General features: G+C 37.6%; 2 protein-coding genes and 1 long non-coding RNA gene across 4 annotated transcripts in view; 2 read left to right on the forward strand and 1 right to left on the reverse strand.

The window, feature by feature from the left end:
• Nucleotides 1–19,193, forward strand: part of LOC145724734 (uncharacterized) — a 177,494-nt gene that overhangs the window by 142,968 nt on the left and 15,333 nt on the right. The window lies entirely within an intron of this gene.
• On the forward strand, nucleotides 10,652–12,292 carry LOC145723939 (uncharacterized). The gene has a single exon (XM_081971960.1). It carries the CDS (start codon nucleotides 10,652–10,654, stop codon nucleotides 12,290–12,292), a length of 1,641 nt encoding a protein of 546 aa, XP_081828086.1.
• Nucleotides 17,164–19,149, reverse strand: LOC145724731 (uncharacterized). 2 transcript variants are annotated; one of them, XM_081973147.1, is made up of 3 exons: nucleotides 18,534–19,149; nucleotides 18,056–18,140; nucleotides 17,164–17,997 (listed from the first exon to the last, which is right to left on the reverse strand). In XM_081973147.1, exons 1-3 carry the CDS (start codon nucleotides 18,687–18,689, stop codon nucleotides 17,954–17,956), a joined length of 285 nt encoding a protein of 94 aa, XP_081829273.1. In that variant the 5' UTR covers nucleotides 18,690–19,149; the 3' UTR covers nucleotides 17,164–17,953. The 2 variants fall into 2 exon arrangements, with proteins under 2 accessions (XP_081829273.1, XP_081829272.1); XM_081973146.1 differs by having other exon boundaries at nucleotides 17,164–18,140.

Genomic DNA, 19,193 nt, shown 5'->3' on the forward strand with positions numbered 1-19,193 from the left:
GACGTTGAGACGAACGCTCTATCTTAAATAGCAACAAAGTTAGGTTTCTCGCTTGGCAACGTCGCACTAACTGTACTTTTGTTATTTTTTAACTTGGACCCTTTGAGTGACCACTCGTTTTCGACTAATTTGGGGTCGCAGAATCCAAATCCACAGTCAGATTTCACGTACTTTTTACACAGCACGAGTTTTTTGCAAAAAAGTTGTTAACTCTGAGAGTTTTGGAGATATCGTCAAACTGACTACACCAGAGTGTTTTCCAGGAAATTTTAGCATAAAATGACGTTGAGACGAACGCTCTATCTTCAATAGCAAAAAAGTTATGTTTCTCGCTTGGCAACGTCGCACAAACTGTAGTTTTGTTATTTTTTGATTTGGACCCTTTGAGTGACTACTCGTTTTCGACTAATTTGGGGTCGCTGAATTCAAATCCTCAGTCAGATTTCACGTACCTCTTACACAGCTCGAGTTTTTTGCTAAAACATGGTTAACTCTGTCAGTTTTGAAGATATCGTCAAACCTACCGCACCAGAGTGTTTTCCAGGAAATTTTAGCATAAAATGACGTTGAAACGAACGCTCTATCTTAAATAGCAAAAAAGTTATGTTTCTCGCTTGGCAACGTCGCACTAATTGTACTTTTGTTACTTTTTAACTTGGACCCCTTGAGTGACCACTCGTTTTCGACTAATTTGGGGTCGCTGAATCCAAATCCACAGTCAGATTTCACGTACGTCTCACACAGCTCGAGTTTTTTGCAAAAAAGTTGTTAACTCTGTCAGTTTTGGAGATATCGTCAAACTGACTACACCAGAGTGTTTTCCAGGAAATTTTAGCATAAAATGACGTTGAGACGAACGCCCTATCTTCAATAGCAAAAAAGTTATGTTTCTCGCTTGGCAACGTCGCACAAACTGTAGTTTTGATATTTTTTGACTTGGTCCCTTTGAGTGACTACTCGTTTTCGACTAATTTGGGGTCGCTGAATTCAAATCCTCAGTCAGATTTCACGTACGTCTCACACAGCTCGAGTATTTTGCAAAAAAGTTGTTAACTCTGAGAGTTTTGGAGATATCGTCAAACTGACTACACCAGAGTGTTTTCCAGGAAATTTTAGCATAAAATGACGTTGAGACGAACGCTCTATCTTAAATAGCAAAAAAGTTAGGTTTCTCGCTTGGCAACGTCGCACAAACTGTAGTTTTGTTATTTTTTAACTTGGACTCCTTGAGTGACCACTCGTTTTCGACTAATTTGGGGTCACTGAATTCAAATCCTCAGTCAGATTTCACGTACCTCTTACACAGCTCGAGTTTTTTGCTAAAACATGGTTAACTCTGTCAGTTTTGAAGATATCGTCAAACCTACCGCACTAGCGTGTTTTCCAGGCAATTTTAACATAAAATGACGTTGAGACGAACGCTCTATCTTAAATAGCAAAAAAGTTATGTTTCTCGCTTGGCAACGTCGCACAAACTGTAGTTTTGTTATTTTTTAACTTGGACTCCTTGAGTGACTGTCAGATTTCACGTACGTCTCACACAGCTCGAGTTTTTTGCAAAAAAGTTGTTAACTCTGTCAGTTTTGGAGATAACGTCAAACCGACTACACCAGAGTGTTTTCCAGGAAATTTTAGCATAAAATGACGTTGAAACGAACGCTCTATCTTAAATAGCAAAAAAGTTAGGTTTCTCGCTTGGCAACGTCGCACTAATTGTACTTTTGTTATTTTTTTACTTGGACCCCTTGAGTGACCACTCGTTTTCGACTAATTTGGGGTCGCTGAATTCAAATCCTCAGTCAGATTTCACGTACCTCTCACACAGCTCGAGTTTTTTGCAAAAAAGTTGTTAACTCTGTCAGTTTTGGAGATATCGTCAAACCGACTACACCAGAGTGTTTTCCAGGCAATTTTAGCATAAAATGACGTTGAGACGAACGCTCTATCTTAAATAGCAACAAAGTTAGGTTTCTCGCTTGGCAACGTCGCACTAACTGTACTTTTGTTATTTTTTAACTTGGACCCTTTGAGTGACCACTCGTTTTCGACTAATTTGGGGTCGCAGAATCCAAATCCACAGTCAGATTTCACGTACTTTTTACACAGCACGAGTTTTTTGCAAAAAAGTTGTTAACTCTGAGAGTTTTGGAGATATCGTCAAACTGACTACACCAGAGTGTTTTCCAGGAAATTTTAGCATGAAATGACGTTGAGACGAACGCTCTATCTTCAATAGCAAAAAAGTTATGTTTCTCGCTTGGCAACGTCGCACAAACTGTAGTTTTGTTATTTTTTGATTTGGACCCTTTGAGTGACTACTCGTTTTCGACTAATTTGGGGTCGCTGAATTCAAATCCTCAGTCAGATTTCACGTACGTCTCACACAGCTCCAGTTTTTTGCAAAAAAGTTGTTAACTCTGTCAGTTTTGGAGATATCGTCAAACCGACTACACTAGCGTGTTTTCCAGGCAATTTTAACATAAAATGACGTTGAGACGAACGCTCTATCTTAAATAGCAAAAAAGTTAGGTTTCTCGCTTGGCAACGTCGCACAAACTGTAGTTTTGTTATTTTTTGACTTGGACCCTTTGAGTGCCTACTCGTTTTCGACTAATTTGGGGTCGCTGAATCCAAATCCACAGTCAGATTTCACGTACCTCTCACACAGCTCGAGTTTTTTGCAAAAAAGTTGTTAACTCTGTCAGTTTTGGAGATATCGTCAAACCGACTACACCAGAGTGTTTTCCAGGCAATTTTAGCATAAAATGACGTTGAGACGAACGCTCTATCTTAAATAGCAACAAAGTTAGGTTTCTCGCTTGGCAACGTCGCACTAACTGTACTTTTGTTATTTTTTAACTTGGACCCATTGAGTGACCACTCGTTTTCGACTAATTTGGGGTCGCAGAATCCAAATCCACAGTCAGATTTCACGTACTTTTTACACAGCACGAGTTTTTTGCAAAAAAGTTGTTAACTCTGAGAGTTTTGGAGATATCGTCAAACTGACTACACCAGAGTGTTTTCCAGGAAATTTTAGCATAAAATGACGTTGAGACGAACGCTCTATCTTCAATAGCAAAAAAGTTATGTTTCTCGCTTGGCAACGTCGCACAAACTGTAGTTTTGTTATTTTTTGACTTGGACCCTTTGAGTGACTACTCGTTTTCGACTAATTTGGGGTCGCTGAATTCAAATCCTCAGTCAGATTTCACGTACGTCTCACACAGCTCCAGTTTTTTGCAAAAAAGTTGTTAACTCTGTCAGTTATGGAGATATCGTCAAACCGACTACACTAGCGTGTTTTCCAGGCAATTTTAACATAAAATGACGTTGAGACGAACGCTCTATCTTAAATAGCAAAAAAGTTATGTTTCTCGCTTGGCAACGTCGCACAAACTGTAGTTTTGTTATTTTTTGACTTGGACCCTTTGAGTGACTACTCGTTTTCGACTAATTTGGGGTCGCTGAATTCAAATCCTCAGTCAGATTTCACGTACGTCTCACACAGCTCCAGTTTTTTGCAAAAAAGTTGTTAACTCTGTCAGTTTTGGAGATATCGTCAAACCGACTACACTAGCGTGTTTTCCAGGCAATTTTAACATAAAATGACGTTGAGACGAACGCTCTATCTTAAATAGCAAAAAAGTTATGTTTCTTGCTTGGCAACGTCGCACAAACTGTAGTTTTGTTATTTTTTAACTTGGACTCCTTGAGTGACCACTCGTTTTCGACTAATTTGGGGTCGCAGAATCCAAATCCACAGTCAGATTTCACGTACTTTTTACACAGCACGAGTTTTTTGCAAAAAAGTTGTTAACTCTGAGAGTTTTGGAGATATCGTCAAACTGACTACACCAGAGTGTTTTCCAGGAAATTTTCGCATAAAATGACGTTGAGACCAACGCTCTATCTTCAATAGCAAAAAAGTTATGTTTCTCGCTTGGCAACGTCGCACAAACTGTAGTTTTGTTATTTTTTGACTTGGACCCTTTGAGTGACTACTCGTTTTCGACTAATTTGGGGTCGCTGAATTCAAATCCTCAGTCAGATTTCACGTACGTCTCACACAGCTCCAGTTTTTTGCAAAAAAGTTGTTAACTCTGTCAGTTTTGGAGATATCGTCAAACCGACTACACTAGCGTGTTTTCCAGGCAATTTTAACATAAAATGACGTTGAGACGAACGCTCTATCTTAAATAGCAAAAAAGTTAGGTTTCTCGCTTGGCAACGTCGCACAAACTGTAGTTTTGTTATTTTTTGACTTGGACCCCTTGAGTGACCACTCGTTTTCGACTAATTTGGGGTCGCTGATCCTAAATTTGCAGTCAGATTTCACGTACATCTCACACAGCTCGAGTTGTTTGCAAAAAAGTTGTTAACTCTGTCAGTTTTGAAGATATCGTCAAACCGACCGCACTAGCGTGTTTTCCAGGCAATTTTAGCATAAAATGACGTTGAGACGAACGCTCTATCTTAAATAGCAAAAAAGTTATGTTTCTCGCTTGGCAACGTCGCACTAATTGTACTTTTGTTATTTTTTTACTTGGACCCTTTGAGTGACTATTCGTTTTCGACTAATTTGGGGTCGCTGAATTCAAATCCTCAGTCAGATTTTACGTACCTCTCACACAGCTCGAGTTTTTTGCAAAAAAGTTGTTACCTCTGTCAGTTTTGGAGATATCGTCAAACTGACTACACCAGAGTGTTTTCCAGGAAATTTTAGCATAAAATGACGTTGAGACGAACGCTCTATCTTAAATAGCAAAAAAGCTATGTCTCATCACTTGGCAACGTCGCACAAACTGTAGTTTTGTTATTTTTTAACTTGGACTCCTTGAGTGACTGTTCGTTTTCGACTAATTTGGGGTCGCTGAATTCAAATCCTCAGTCAGATTTCACGTACCTCTTACACAGCTCGAGTTTTTTGCAAAAAAGTTGTTAACTCTGTCAGTTTTGGAGATATCGTCAAACTGACTACACCAGAGTGTTTTCCAGGAAATTTTAGCATAAAATGACGTTGAGACGAACGCTCTATCTTAAATAGCAAAAAAGTTATGTCTCATCACTTGGCAACGTCGCACAAACTGTACTTTTGTTATTTTTTAACTTGGACCCATTGAGTGACCACTCGTTTTCGACTAATTTGGGGTCGCAGAATCCAAATCCTCAGTCAGATTTCACGTACTTTTTACACAGCACGAGTTTTTTGCAAAAAAGTTGTTAACTCTGAGAGTTTTGTTAGTTTTGTAACTCTGAGAGTTTTGTAGTTAAGTTAGATTTTATCACTTGGCAACGTCGCACAAACTGTAATTTTTTTATTTTCTGACATGGACCCCTTGAGTGACCAGTCGTTTCCGATTAATTTGGGGTCGCTGAATCCAAATCCTCAAACCTCCACCGAGGTCATCCGGCATACCACCATCCATATCTGCGTACTCATTGGCCTTGTCCACTATCTGCTTTGCTGTATTATCTGCTATTGTCCCCCTTTAATTATTAATTTCTCACTAAAGCAGAAATCAAAAACTTGCAAAACCAAATATGATGGATTTCACATTATAACTTGCACCACTGTGATAAAAATTGTAACTTTTCAATTATTTTTACCCCCCCATTCTATCAATTTTTGTGAGAAATTAAAATTTTTAATGTGCTTTTTTTGTACTTATTTCTCTTAATTAAAATAATATGTTTTTTGCTGTGCATTAGAACCGTCCTGGAGCAAAATAAAAAATTGCCAAAATTGCACTTTGAGCAAAAACTGCCTTTTTTCAGTTTTGGAATAATTGTAACTTTTTTTTTAAAACTCTTATAGTTTTCACTAAAACGCCATTAGAAAGAGGATAAAAAATACTACAAAATGAGCCAAAACTGGCCTCTCTAGCTCTCTATGTTACCGAGATATTGAATTTCAAAAAGTGGTAATAAATACCCCTAATACCCCCCCATTCTTTCAATTTTTGTGAAAAATTAAAAATTTTAATGTGCTTTTTTTGTACTTATTTTACTTAATTTAAGGTCCATTGGTATAAATATGTTTTTTGCTGTGCATTAGAACCCTCCTGGAGCAAAATATAAAATTGCCAAAATTGCACTTTTAGCAAAAACGGCATTTTTTCAGTTTTGGAATAATTGTAACTTTTTTATTTAAACTCTTATAATTTTTTTGTGCTTTTTTTTACTTTACCTTTTTTCTTTACCTAATTTCTCGACAGAAATCAAACACTTTCCACCTGAGTATGTATTATACTATTACGTAACCCCCGGGGTTCTGGACAGATGGTGAAGGAGCATTTATTCACAACAGAATCATTTCCCGGACTGAAACCGACAACATAATAGATTATAATAGGGTACAGTATGAAATAAAAATGATTACATTCTACAAACATGACAGACGTATATAGTCCATATTCTCAAAGAGACTCAAAGTCATAATATACAGGGTGGATCATAAGTAATGGGACATAGAGCTACAGCATATTCCTGACATCAAAATAATAAGATTTAGCTAAATAATTGTCCTTTACCAAATGTTAATATTAAGAAAGTTACAGGGTGTGAAAGTTTTAAATTTGTTCTTGATTTTTTATCATATCATCTAGGTCTTTTGCAATAAATTACTGAAAATGTGTATGAGGGGGTTTTGACAGCCGGTAAATACGATGCTTTCATCTATTTTGCAGTAGCTGATAGGGGGCGCTCCCTGCAACCTTTTCAGCTGCTTAAAAAGACTAAAACTTTTTTCTAAGCCACTGAAACGGACACACAACTTTAAAATATGAGTCTAATATGTTTTCCAAAAAATAGATGAAAGCGTCGTATTTACCGGCTGCCAAAACCCCTTTATACAAATTTTCAGTGATTTATATGAAAAGACCTTGATGATATGATAAAAAATCAACAACAAAATTTTAACTTTCCCATTGCGGGGCAGGCCGACGTTTCCACTCCACCCTCGACTCCATTGAACAAAAATACGATCGTTTTCCTACACCAAAATGTCAGAAGTATCCACAACAAGTCTCTACATGTGGCAGTCTTGCTCTCTGAGGAGGACCCAACAATATTCTTAGTGACAGAGTACTAGTTGATGCACGATGATATACTACGAGTGAGTCTTCCAAGCTATAATCCTGTGGCCCACTCATCCAGAACCGGCCAGCGGGGAGGAGGTACCGCTCGCTATCTTTCTTCGTGAGGATTTTAAGGCTTCACAACTTAGGGACTTAGGGCATTACCACATGAAAATGAATGTGAATTCTCGGCTTGTAAGCTGCAGCTTCAGGAGCCCATACATGTTGTTTGTCTCTATAGACCACCGAACGGTAACTTTTAATGTATTTATGTCTGTTTTAGAAGGTCTTTTGAATGAGGTGTACTGTCCGTCTAGTCTCTTGGTACTGGGTGGAGATTTTAATATAAATTTTGCCCACCACAGCTCACACTCCATTGCGGTGTCCAACTTAATACAAAGTTACGGTCTCCATTCACATATTGCAGGTATGACAAGAGTTTGTACCGGCTCCCAGACCCAGGTAGACAATTTTTTCAGTAATATTCCCCTACATAGAATTTCATCAGAAGTTTCTATCACCCATCTCTCATTATGCACAAAAGCTCACAGTTTCGGTCGATATAAATAATAAATCCACTTACATTGAAAAAAGGTTTGTCTCCTCTATTAATATTGAACGATTCAGGAAGTGTTTACAAAATGAGCTTTGGCATGACGTTATGCTCGCTCTAGATGTAGACTCAAAATATGATTGTTTTTTCAATATACATTTTGATCATTTTAACAACTCGTTTCCAATAAGTAAATGCAGACCAAGAAGGACTGATGGATGGATGAATGCTCAAATTAAGGCATATGGCAAGTATGTTAAGGTCCTTCATGTAACCTATCCTATGACAAACAGTCACTATCATCAAATCTATAAATCTGAAAAATCGAAGTATCAAAAGTACATCTCAGAGTAAAAAAAAGTTACAATAATAATAAAATCCTAAAATCAAAAAATATGTCTAAGTCGGTTTGGAGTATAATAAATTCAGAAACGAATAGGAAATATTGCCCGCCTGATGATATAAATCTTATCAATGAGGATGATTCTTCAGTCACTGATGACCCAAGAACAATTCCAAATTTGTTTGCCAAACACTTCAACTATACTACACAGTTGCACAATGCTGAACTGAATGCAGTGTCCAATTCTATATACTTATCTCTAGTAGATTGTAATGAAATCTTCAGTCTTATTATGTCCCTCCCCAACAAACTCTCATCTGGACTAGATGAGGTCCCTATAATTATTTTGAAGCATATAGCAGGAATGATTTGTAAACCTGTTTCACACATAATCAATGAAGTTTTTGCTACGAGAATAATCCCGAGTAAACTTAAGAAATCAAAAGTGATTCATGTATACAAAAAAGGGGATAAGCAGGATCTTAAAAATTACCGACCAATATCTCTTATCTTCGATATCTAAAATATTTGAAAAAGCGATATAGGTATAATCGACTACTGAACTTTATCAACAAACATAAAATCCTCACGGATAAACAGTTTGGAATGTACTTTGATTTATCAACAGCGTTCGACACTCTGGACCATGCGCTTCTTATGAAAAAACTGTGGAGGTATGGTGTTAGGGGTGCCTGTTCCTCACTATTGCGCTCCTATTTGCATGATCGAACATAGTGTGCATATCTTCTGGAAATAAAACATGTCACTCGGATACAGTAAAAATTACCCAGGGTGTCCCTCAGGGATCAATGTTGGGTCCTCTATTATTCATTATATACAGGGGTGGGCATAAGTCACCTGGCAGCCTTGAAAACGAACGTTTCTTAAACTTGTGTTTCCGTTTTATAAACTTTCTTGAATTTTTGCAAATTTGCCAGGTGACTTATGCCCATCCCTGTATGTGAATGATCTTTTCCGGGATTGCAGTGATGGTCTGGTCTGTCAGTACGCAGACGACACTACACTGCTTCTGGCGCATAAGTCTATGCCGGAGTTGTCAGTTGCGTACTCTCGGGGTGCTGCTGAGATGTCTGCTTGGTGTAGGACTTGGTTTCGTCCCTGCGGTTGAACTCTGGCAAGACCGGTCTTATGCTGTTTTACAAGAGAGAGAATTTTCCGTCGCTGGTCTGGCTCCATGGGGCCTCTGTCCCGAATGCACGGTTCGTGAAGTTTCTTGGGGTTCACCTGGACCCATGTATTAGGTGGGACCGACGTATAGGGAAACTCTGCCCGAAATTAAACAAAGTATGTATGGCCATGCATCGTATTAGGGATGCATGGCCGTTGCACTGCTTACGAGTATATTATCTCTCTAATGCTCAATCATAAATAAGCTACGGGATCTCGTTTGGGGCTCATCGCCATATGCTACTAGAATCTTTGTGTCTCAGAAGCGACTAATCCGCCTTCGGCGTCTTGCTCAAATTTTCGGCCTTGTGCGATATGGACAATTCGCCCGAGTTATACAGGCTATTTGTTCTACGACTAATTGGAATTACTTACCAAATTTCATACAAATAAACACTCAATGTTTGAAACGTTTCCGTGTTTACATTATCACTTTTAACGCAACCAAAGATCGACCGGTGTCCCGGATTGTCACCTTGTGACAGCTGATTAACTTCGTCTTTTAGGTTGAGCTGTTGAATGGATTTGATTCATTGTTAATTGTAAGTTTGTATCATTTGCTTTCTCATATAATAAAGTAAATGTATTTGTTTTCTAATTGAACACTAACTGAAACTTGAACGACTTTTTCACTGCCTCAAAACATAAGCTAAAATGTAATGTTTTGATGCCAATTGTCAGTAAGCATGACAATCTAAAGAATTATTTTGTTTACGTTCAATATTAGCTGTTATTGGTCTATTTCATATCGCACGCTGAAAATTGCCTGTGATTGGTCTATTTCATATCGCACAGTTGCGAAAAGTCTAGGATTCTATATTCGTTCATCCGGTGGCAATTGCTTACTTATCCGTTCTCTTAACTGTTAAAGAATTAACCAATATCCATGTAAGAGTAGAAACAGTCTTATAAAGTCCCCCAGAGAAAAAAAAATTACACTTATTCAAATCTGGCGATCGCGGTAGCCAGCGTTGCGGGCAATTATTTCCGTGACCTATCCATCAATTTGGAAACTGTTGGTTCAAAAATTCACGAAAGTTCATAGAAAAATGCGGAGGCGTATACCACATATCAAGTCGCAATTGAATAGGCAAATCTTCTAGAAGCTCTGGAAGAGTGTTTTGCATCAAAACCAAACAACTTACACCGTTCAATCGATTAGGTAAAATAAAACGCAACTAAATGTCGTCTAAGGATTACAGCCCACTTATTTATTTTAAATTCTCTTTGGGTGGGTTATATTGTAATATGTGGATTTTAATTGGAATATTCATGGCTGTTGTGAAGATTTGTCATTTCTCTCCGCCTTTAGCAGGCTTCATCAATAAAAAGCATACTTCTGTGAAAAAAAAAAAAACGTTCTGATTCAAAATAAAATAAAAAAAAATGTTGTGGTAACAGTTCTTAAACTTTTTGATAATGTTAGCAGCAAAGGAGGAAATTTTGCGATAGTACCTGCATAGCTGCCAGTAGAGGAAATCATTGCAAATGTGGAGAGTGGAATACGGTCGTTGCCAATACATACTACACATAAAAGCAGAAACGTCACGGATTCTACAGCGAGCAAAGCCCCTGAAAAGCAATCTCACTTTTGGAGAAAGAACAGCTCTTAAAACACTAAATCAAGACAGAGAGATCCTCGTTTTACCTGCTGATAAAGGAAACGCAACAGTGATCGTATCAACAACTGACTACGAACGGAAGATCGAAACCCTTTTGGATCCCATAACCTACAAGAAGTTGCCACGTGATCCAACAGGTCGAATACTTAGAACCACAAACCAACTTATTAAAGATTCCACGACTGTCGCTGCTGAAGATATCTCGAAACTCAAGAAGACAGAGGCCCTTCCACCCAGACTTTATGGTTTGCCTAAAATACACAAGCCGGATGTACCTCTGAGACGCATCGTTAGTGCCATAGGAGGCCCTACGTATGAGATAGCAAAGTACCTTACAACACTCCTTCAACCAAAAATAGGATCGACGGACAGCTTCATCAAAGACTCAGCACATTTTGTGGACAAATTACATGCCTTAACTTTTTCTTCAGGTGACGTCCTTGTGAGTTTTGATGTCGTTTCTTTATTCACTATGGTACCCATCAAAACGGTTATGGAGCAGATAAAACGAGATTTTCCACTGGACATCGCCAAATTGTTCAGACACTGCCTAACCACCACTTACTTCCAGTGGCAGGGTGAATTCTACGAACAGAATGATGGTGTAGCAATGGGCAGTTCCCTCAGTCCGGTAATAGCAAACTATTTTATGGAAACATTTGAAATAAATGCCCTAGACACCGCTCCAAAGAAACCAAAGTGCTGGTTTCGATACGTTGATGATACCTTTGTAGTTTGGAGCTACGGTGAAGAACAACTGCAGCGATTCTTGGTACATCTAAACTCCGTAAATTCAAGAATTAAATTGACTATGGAGATCGACAACGAAGGACGTCTACCTTTCCTGGATGTAATGGTGACAAGGAAACCTAACGGAACACTGGCTCACACGGTGTATCGAAAACAAACACACAAGGATCGTTATCTCAATAGTGGATCTAATCATCACCCTAGCCAAAAAAGAGGAGTGATCAAAACCCTATCGGAGCGGGCAAAAAGGATTTGCGAACCCTCCGAATTAGAAAAGGAGCTGAAACATCTGGACATGGTTTTCGGATGGAACGGATACAGTAGACAACAATTCAACAGAGCCACACGCCCAAGAAACATCGAACTACGTAGACAGCAAACGGGGGATGTTGAAGAGAAAGTTGGTTGGACTTGCTTACCATACATACACAAGGTCACGGATAGGATTGGAAGGATTTTAGAAAAGCACAAGGTCAAGACGGTCTTTAAACCAACCCGCACGGTACAACAGAGTCTCAGATCGGCCAAGGACAAACGGGATCCTTTATCGGCTTCTGGAGTTTACAGGATCCCTTGCAGCTGTGGATCCGCATACATTGGAACGACTAAACGGAGTGTCAACACAAGAATAGCAAAGCACAAGAGAAGTTGCGTACTAGGACAGACCGAAAAACCCGCTGTGGCAGAACAAGCACTTTCTAGAGGACAAGATATTCGTTTTGAAGAGGTGGAGGTTTTGGATCGATCACAGCGTTAGAGCTCGAATCAGCTAAGAAAAGGCCACAGGCGTCATCAAACGATGATGTCACGATCTCTGTACGTCTCGCTTTAAATATTGCTGCTCTCGTTACTTTCCAAGTTGTTGCAGCCAGTCAGTGGCGTGCTATTATTTTATCAGTAAAATGAAACATTTTCGTCGTTTTTAATAAAGAAAATAAAAGACAACAAGTTTTTTAAAGGAATGGAAACTCCTTCTGCTTCTTTCTTCATAAATTGTAAGACGTTACTGACGATTTCACGGCCTTGGCTGTATATGATAACACCTTTCTTTCCAACCTTTTTGAAAGACATTTTGACAAAATAACGTTTTTTATTCATAACACTATGTGAACTTCAACTGCGACCATCAACAATACAACCAAAACACCAGACTAAAACGGAACCTAACCTAACCCCCTAAGTCTCCCTGTCCGCCACTACATTTTTTTAAACTTGGCAACACCGTTTAGAGTGCCTGCTAGTAAAAGCATATAAAAAGGTCCAAATGTCCCTGGCCGCTGCCGCATCTGTTTTAATTGTGTCCAAGTAAAAACCGTACTACGTTGCCAAGTGGCTTTTTGACCGCTTAACAATATATTTTCGGGAATATTTTAATAGGACGCCTCTGATTATATCTAATGCGACGGCAACTGTAGAAGGAGAAAGAAATAGTTTTAAAAACTGCGTCATTGATGATGCGGTGGCCTTTTCTCATCTGATTCGAGCTTTACCAAAGTTTACAGAATAAAATATAAGTTCCGTCACTCCTTGTCGGCACTTTGAAGTTCGGCGATCTTAAGCGTGCCGACTGCCGGCAAACGCGTCAAAAGGACGTGCTTACTGTCTGGAAAACCGCAGGGGAAGACGGAGTAATAATGCGCACCAAAATTTTATTGGGGAAGGTGGAGTTAATTTTGGAATATCTGGGGTAAAAATTATTGGAAGAAAAAAATGAATGTTTTCGTATAGCATTAAACGAATTTAATAATTCTTATTAACTGAATGTGGTTAATGATTATTTAGGTTATGTTATGATTGCTAACATGCGCAATTAAAGAATTAAAACACTTATTCCGGAGAAAAAAATAGATAGATATGGTTGAATATGGTTGAACAAAACCCTGATGTACACGAAACTGATGCTTGTAATTTACGAGACGTCAGATTTAACAACAAAATCGCCCAGCAACAGAACGTTTGAAGAGCAGTAGTAGCACAGCTTACTATGCTATTTTTCGGTCTCAAAAAGTCAATTAAAAACGTTCAAGCTGTTATAAAAATAATTTAATAAAAGCTGAAGACCAAAGTTTATAAGGAAATTTTACTGATACTGATGCCATTTTGCATCAGATGAGTACCTACCTATTCCCTGTTTATTGCTCTGCAAATTACCCTTAAAATAATTTTTTCTACTTCCGGGCGTAAAATAGCACCATTTGCAGGCGTAAAATAGCACTTTTACGCCCATGGGCTTACAATTTAAAAAAAAAGAAGTTATTTACGTATTAAGCGCAAAAAGTATGATTGCTGCGCTCCACTTTGGTCGCGCAGCTAACTTCATTCTCAGAGCATAAAAGTCACATTCTGCGCGTAATACATACAATATTTTTTCTACAAACAATGCTAAGTAATTTAATTCCACTAAACTTACTGCGTAGATACTCAAAAACAGGATCAAAACTATACACAATTGAATACTGACATCAAACTGGTGACACTGACATCTCCAATAATGGCATGCATTGTGGCCGTTGCTCTGGACAGCAAGCGAAAAAATTTTTATCGCTCGCGCTGTAAAGTAAACTCCTCAGGAAAGGGTAACTTTTCGTTGAGATTTGGAAGCGAAAAATGCATCATTATTGAATGTTTGTAGAAAAAACAAATTAAGTAAATAAGGCGAAACCCCGTGAAATAAAATCAACATACGGGATGACTAAAGTGATACTTACACCTTAAAAGTCAAAACTAAACCAGTGTTTGCACCTCTGGCGTAAACCACTTTTATTATCAACCAGGTATGTAATAACGTTATTTCTTATGTGTAAACCAGGTGGAAAGATGAAAATTACCTGCTTCTACTTTCTACCCGTGTGGAAAGTGCTCACTTTCCACCCGGGTAAATGTCACTTTCCACCCGGGTGAATGTCAATATGCGTTTTGTCATATATGGGCTTACTTTTTATAGTTAAGAAAACTGTACCGCCACCTCTGCAACAGCTCGCAGCTCAGGTGATGATGAGTAACATCTGCGTCTTCAGAAATCTCAATGTTAAAAGCACTTTAAGAAACGTTTCAGCTCAAAATATTAAAGACAGAATAGCACAATAATGACGTTGTCAAGATTGTAAACAAACCACCAGTCGTTTATAATGGTTCGAGTCATAACTACTCGTACCTATACTACCTTATTGTTAGAAACTATTAGCAATCAATATTTTAAGTGAATGATTTATTAAAAGTTCGATGAGATTTTGATAAATGGTTGAAAATAACATAGTATACAAACCACGGTAGAAAGTTTAATTTCTGTCTCGAGATAAAGTTTACCTCGACTTCGTCTCAGCGAACTACCTAATTTCTCGACAGAAATCAAACACTTTCCACCTGAGTATGTAATATACTATTCTATAACAATAAACATACCAAAAAACTGTTCTTACAAATAAACTTCTTGTATATTATATTCGACAAGTAAACTAAAACAAGTTTTGTTTAAGTCCATTATTATTCACGAATTCCCCCACCTAAAAAAACATCGCTTGATATTAGCTTCTTGATCCTAACTACATATTATAAATCCTGTAAAATGGGATAAAAGTAATTTTCGAAAATTAATGGACAACATAGTGCCCAGTTAAAACTTTTAATTATACGCCTATTTGCCTTTAACCAACATCCAATTAAAATGTGATTCGTTATTAAAAGCCTAAATTACCTTCCTATTAACAGAGGTGTATTTGCGAAACATGGGTAGTGTACCGCTTAATAGTAGGGTGAGGGCAGTCATGAATATTTAAATGACCTTCAAACGCATATAATATGACCTCCGATTAGTGGTTTGGTTAAATTCAGAGTAGGTACATAATGTATGTCTTCGTTTGGATTAATATTAGTTTTGCCTTTTAGATTAATATCATTTAATAAACCGCATTAAAGATTTTATATAAAACTGTATTATCGTTTAGCGACTGGCCCAAGTAACATTATAAGGTTTTTGTTTCACCTATCCATTATATAAATAATACCTTGGAAACGATGTAGTGATGGTGTTCATAACAACCTGAGGGCATTATAGGCGGGCGTTAGATAATAACCTTTCGTTAGCTTTTGCTACATTATTTTCTTTTATATTTTCTAATCTTTTGCAAATTTCACTGACTGACAGAAATATCAAAATTACATCATTCAGGTGAAAAATCACTAAACAACATACCGGTAAAGGTACATACCGTAAATATAAAACATTATATGTTTTCATCTTCAGAACTTTATGTTCTCTCTAACGCACTTGGTATGGTTCACTTTTTTCCCGTGGCGGTTACGTCATCAAGTGCACCGCCATATTGAAATTTACGTATGTTTACGTTTATTACAAGCTAGGCTAACCATAGAGAAACTAATAACTATGCTAATAACTAAGAAGAGCTTTTAAATTATAGGCGAAATTGGCTGGCGTGTTTATGCGCATGTAAGCCGCGCATGGCGTTGTGACGGAGGTTAGCAAAACTAATTTTGTTATGTTTCTTGTTTGATTTGACTGTTAAGTTCGATGTGTTTCTTGTCGTCCTTGTATTTTTTATTTATAACATAACCTTACTTTACTCGCCTATAAATAGTTTAAACTTAAAGTATATAATACTTATAGTATTAGAAAATATTAAAGTTAGTTTTTTTGAGGTGTTAAGTGTTTATTATGTCTCAATTGAGACTTGGTGAATAAATCAGGTAAGTGCAATAAGTATAAGTAGAATACAAAACATTGTAACCACAGACAAATATGACTCTTATACAAACAAGACAGTAAATTCTTGACCCACAAGTAAAATTGTCTTGGACAGTAAAGAAAAAATAAACTGTTAAGTAAGGTACCAAGCTTTCCATATTACTTTTTTTGTGTCTAATATCAATGGACCACAAAAGTTGTACTCACCTGTTTCTTGTGATCTTTTTATAACACCCTCATTCTGAAGGAGATAATAAATTGTATCAAAGAATTGGTATGGTCCATTTGTTTTCCCGTGGCGGTTACGTCATCATTTGCCTTTTTTGTCTATTACATGCGTTCCGAGCGCGATAGAATTTTGACGTTATCTGGTCACGTCGGTAATGAATCAGGACGACAAGGCTCCGACAATCGGCCGCCATTGTTGGCAAAAAGTAAACAAATAGAATTTTATTTTATTTTTTTTTAAATTTTACAATATTTTAACGAGTATTTCGATTTAACTGCGATACTACGTGTGAGACTAGATAATGTGTGTGTCTTTCGGTAGTCAGTTTTGGAAATGCCACCTTCTTAATACACTTTACAACTATCAAGGGGCCCAGTGAAACATTCTGAAGGAACTAGAGTTTGTGGAACAGAAAAGGATGCCTTTTCTAATAGAAAACGCTGTCACAAGGAAACAGCCCATATAGGTATTTACTTACTCCCAAGAAGAGTTTTGACAAGAACACTTCAAAAATCAAGTTTATTCAAGCCAGTGGTTCTCGAAGAAACATGGATATAGAGTAAAGGTGTATTTAGCAGAAGCTGACAAGGTGATTTACCTAATATTCTAAAAAGGACTTTGGTAGAGGTATTAATGAGCTGCTAATACTGTGAGGGGCCAATATTTTCCCATCCAATTCACTTAGAAATTATACAAATTGTTTCTATAATTAGTATTTTAATTAACTCCAAAATACATTCGAATTTAGGTGCAAGCGTGACTAACCAACCATACCAACGCCAATAATAATCACTCACATAACCACACTTTCACGTTGTTCGCTCCACAGAGTGACAGCAGACAGATTGACTGACGTCAGACAGACACCGGAGACAGTTCAATGTTCATATACTTTAAAAACTTGAACATATGCCCCCCACCTTGAAAGGGTCACTTTAAACTGCACACACTATGTCTTCTTCCATTGGTAATGGACAGATTTTTGAGATAGCTCGTTTAATGCCCCCTGTGGAGGTCTTAATTGAGGCTACACGGCCTATTCATCTCCATAGTAGACATAGTAGTAGTAATCCGTGCCATTCTCCACTGGAGTGGCGGCAGATTGTCTTCCTTGATGATTACTAATTCTCCAACCTTGATTCTACGGTGTGGTTGTGTCCACTTTGTCCTTTGCTGAAGTACGTGAATGTATTCCTTTGACCATCTAGTCCAAAAGTGCTGCTCTGGTTGTTTTCATTTTTTGGTTTCCTTTCTTGCCACTCACGGACAGTAACAGAATCCAATTTAGTAACCTTAAAATAAATTACTATTTAGTCCCAAGAATTTACTGGTATACCTAAAGACTCCAGTGACCTGATATTTTTAACCAAATTATCCAATAATGTTCTAATTCCTGAAGCACTCTCCTTTGTAACCTCAAGAACACTTACTTACTTTACTTTTTCGTGTCCGAGTCCAAAACTACAGCCTTTCAGCCCAAAAACGGGCTACGTCGACAGCTTCATTGTTAGCGAGCCATAAATCAAGAACACTAAATACATTTTTTATATAGTTATTTACCAACACAAGTCTGTTATCAAATCTCTCACAAACTACATCCCAAGCAATCACATAGTTATTAGAACTGATCTCCAAATTGTGCAACGAATCTGCAGCAACATCAGTCAAGGCTCCCTTCAAAAAATAAAACTTTTTAACATGTGACAGCTGTTCATTATCATGGACTAATGACTTAAAAGTGTCTCGACACTCCAACCACTTGGCAAATTCACCATTAAACTTTGGTATTGGTATTGAAAGAAGTCTTGGCCCGGTTGCCACTCTATTATTACCACCTACAACTGAAGACTGGTGAGATTGCCGATCAATGTCACCCACAGTCCCACCAGTACTATCAGTACCTAAAGATTTCTTTTTCAAAAAGTCTTTTCCAGCAGTAAATAAACCATAATAGTCATTTTCAAATAGCTCTCTTTCTTCTAATTGCAAATCATAATTTGCATGATTCAACTCGATAAAAGTTTGATAGGGGTCAAAATCAGAGAACACTTCTGGAAGTTTACTTACCCTCGCCTCAAGCTCCTCAAGTTTAACTGCATCTACAGTCTCCAACAATACAAGTAAATTCAAAAACTTCTCAAAACTAGTAAGCTTAAACTTGCAAACACGTTTTGTAATAAATTCTTTCAACATAGCATCCCCTACTGCGTCAGAATCAACCATTTAGAATTTTGCTTTATTCTTACCAATCTTACCAAATCAATGACAAATGCAACCAAATTTTAACCACAAAACTTATAATCAAGCAATTATTACCAAATATCCAATAAAATTCAACAAACCAATATTTATTTTTGTTTTTAACCAACACAAGTAGAAATTTAAAACCCAAAAGGAGTAGGATAAAAGGATACAGCCTATCCACCCTTTTTCTGCTTCCCAGTGTTTCAGATTCCAATTTCTAATTTTCCAATTTCCACGTGGAGGTGAAGTCCAAGTTCCATCCAACAAACCAAATCCAGAACTCCAGAAGACCAACATGTTACCGGCCAATATTTTCCCATCCAATACACTAAGAAATTATACAAATTGTTTCTTTAATTAGTATTTTAATTAACTCCAAAATACATTCGACTTTAGTTGCAAGCGTGACTAACCAACCATACCAACGCCAATAATAATCACTCACATAACCACACTTTCACGTTGTTCGCTCCACAGAGTGAC

The sequence above is a fragment of the Ips typographus genome, linkage group LG2 (genome assembly GCF_016097725.1).
Source record: "Ips typographus isolate SLU linkage group LG2, UJ_Ityp_2.0, whole genome shotgun sequence".
Classification (NCBI taxonomy): Eukaryota; Metazoa; Arthropoda; class Insecta; order Coleoptera; family Curculionidae; genus Ips; species Ips typographus.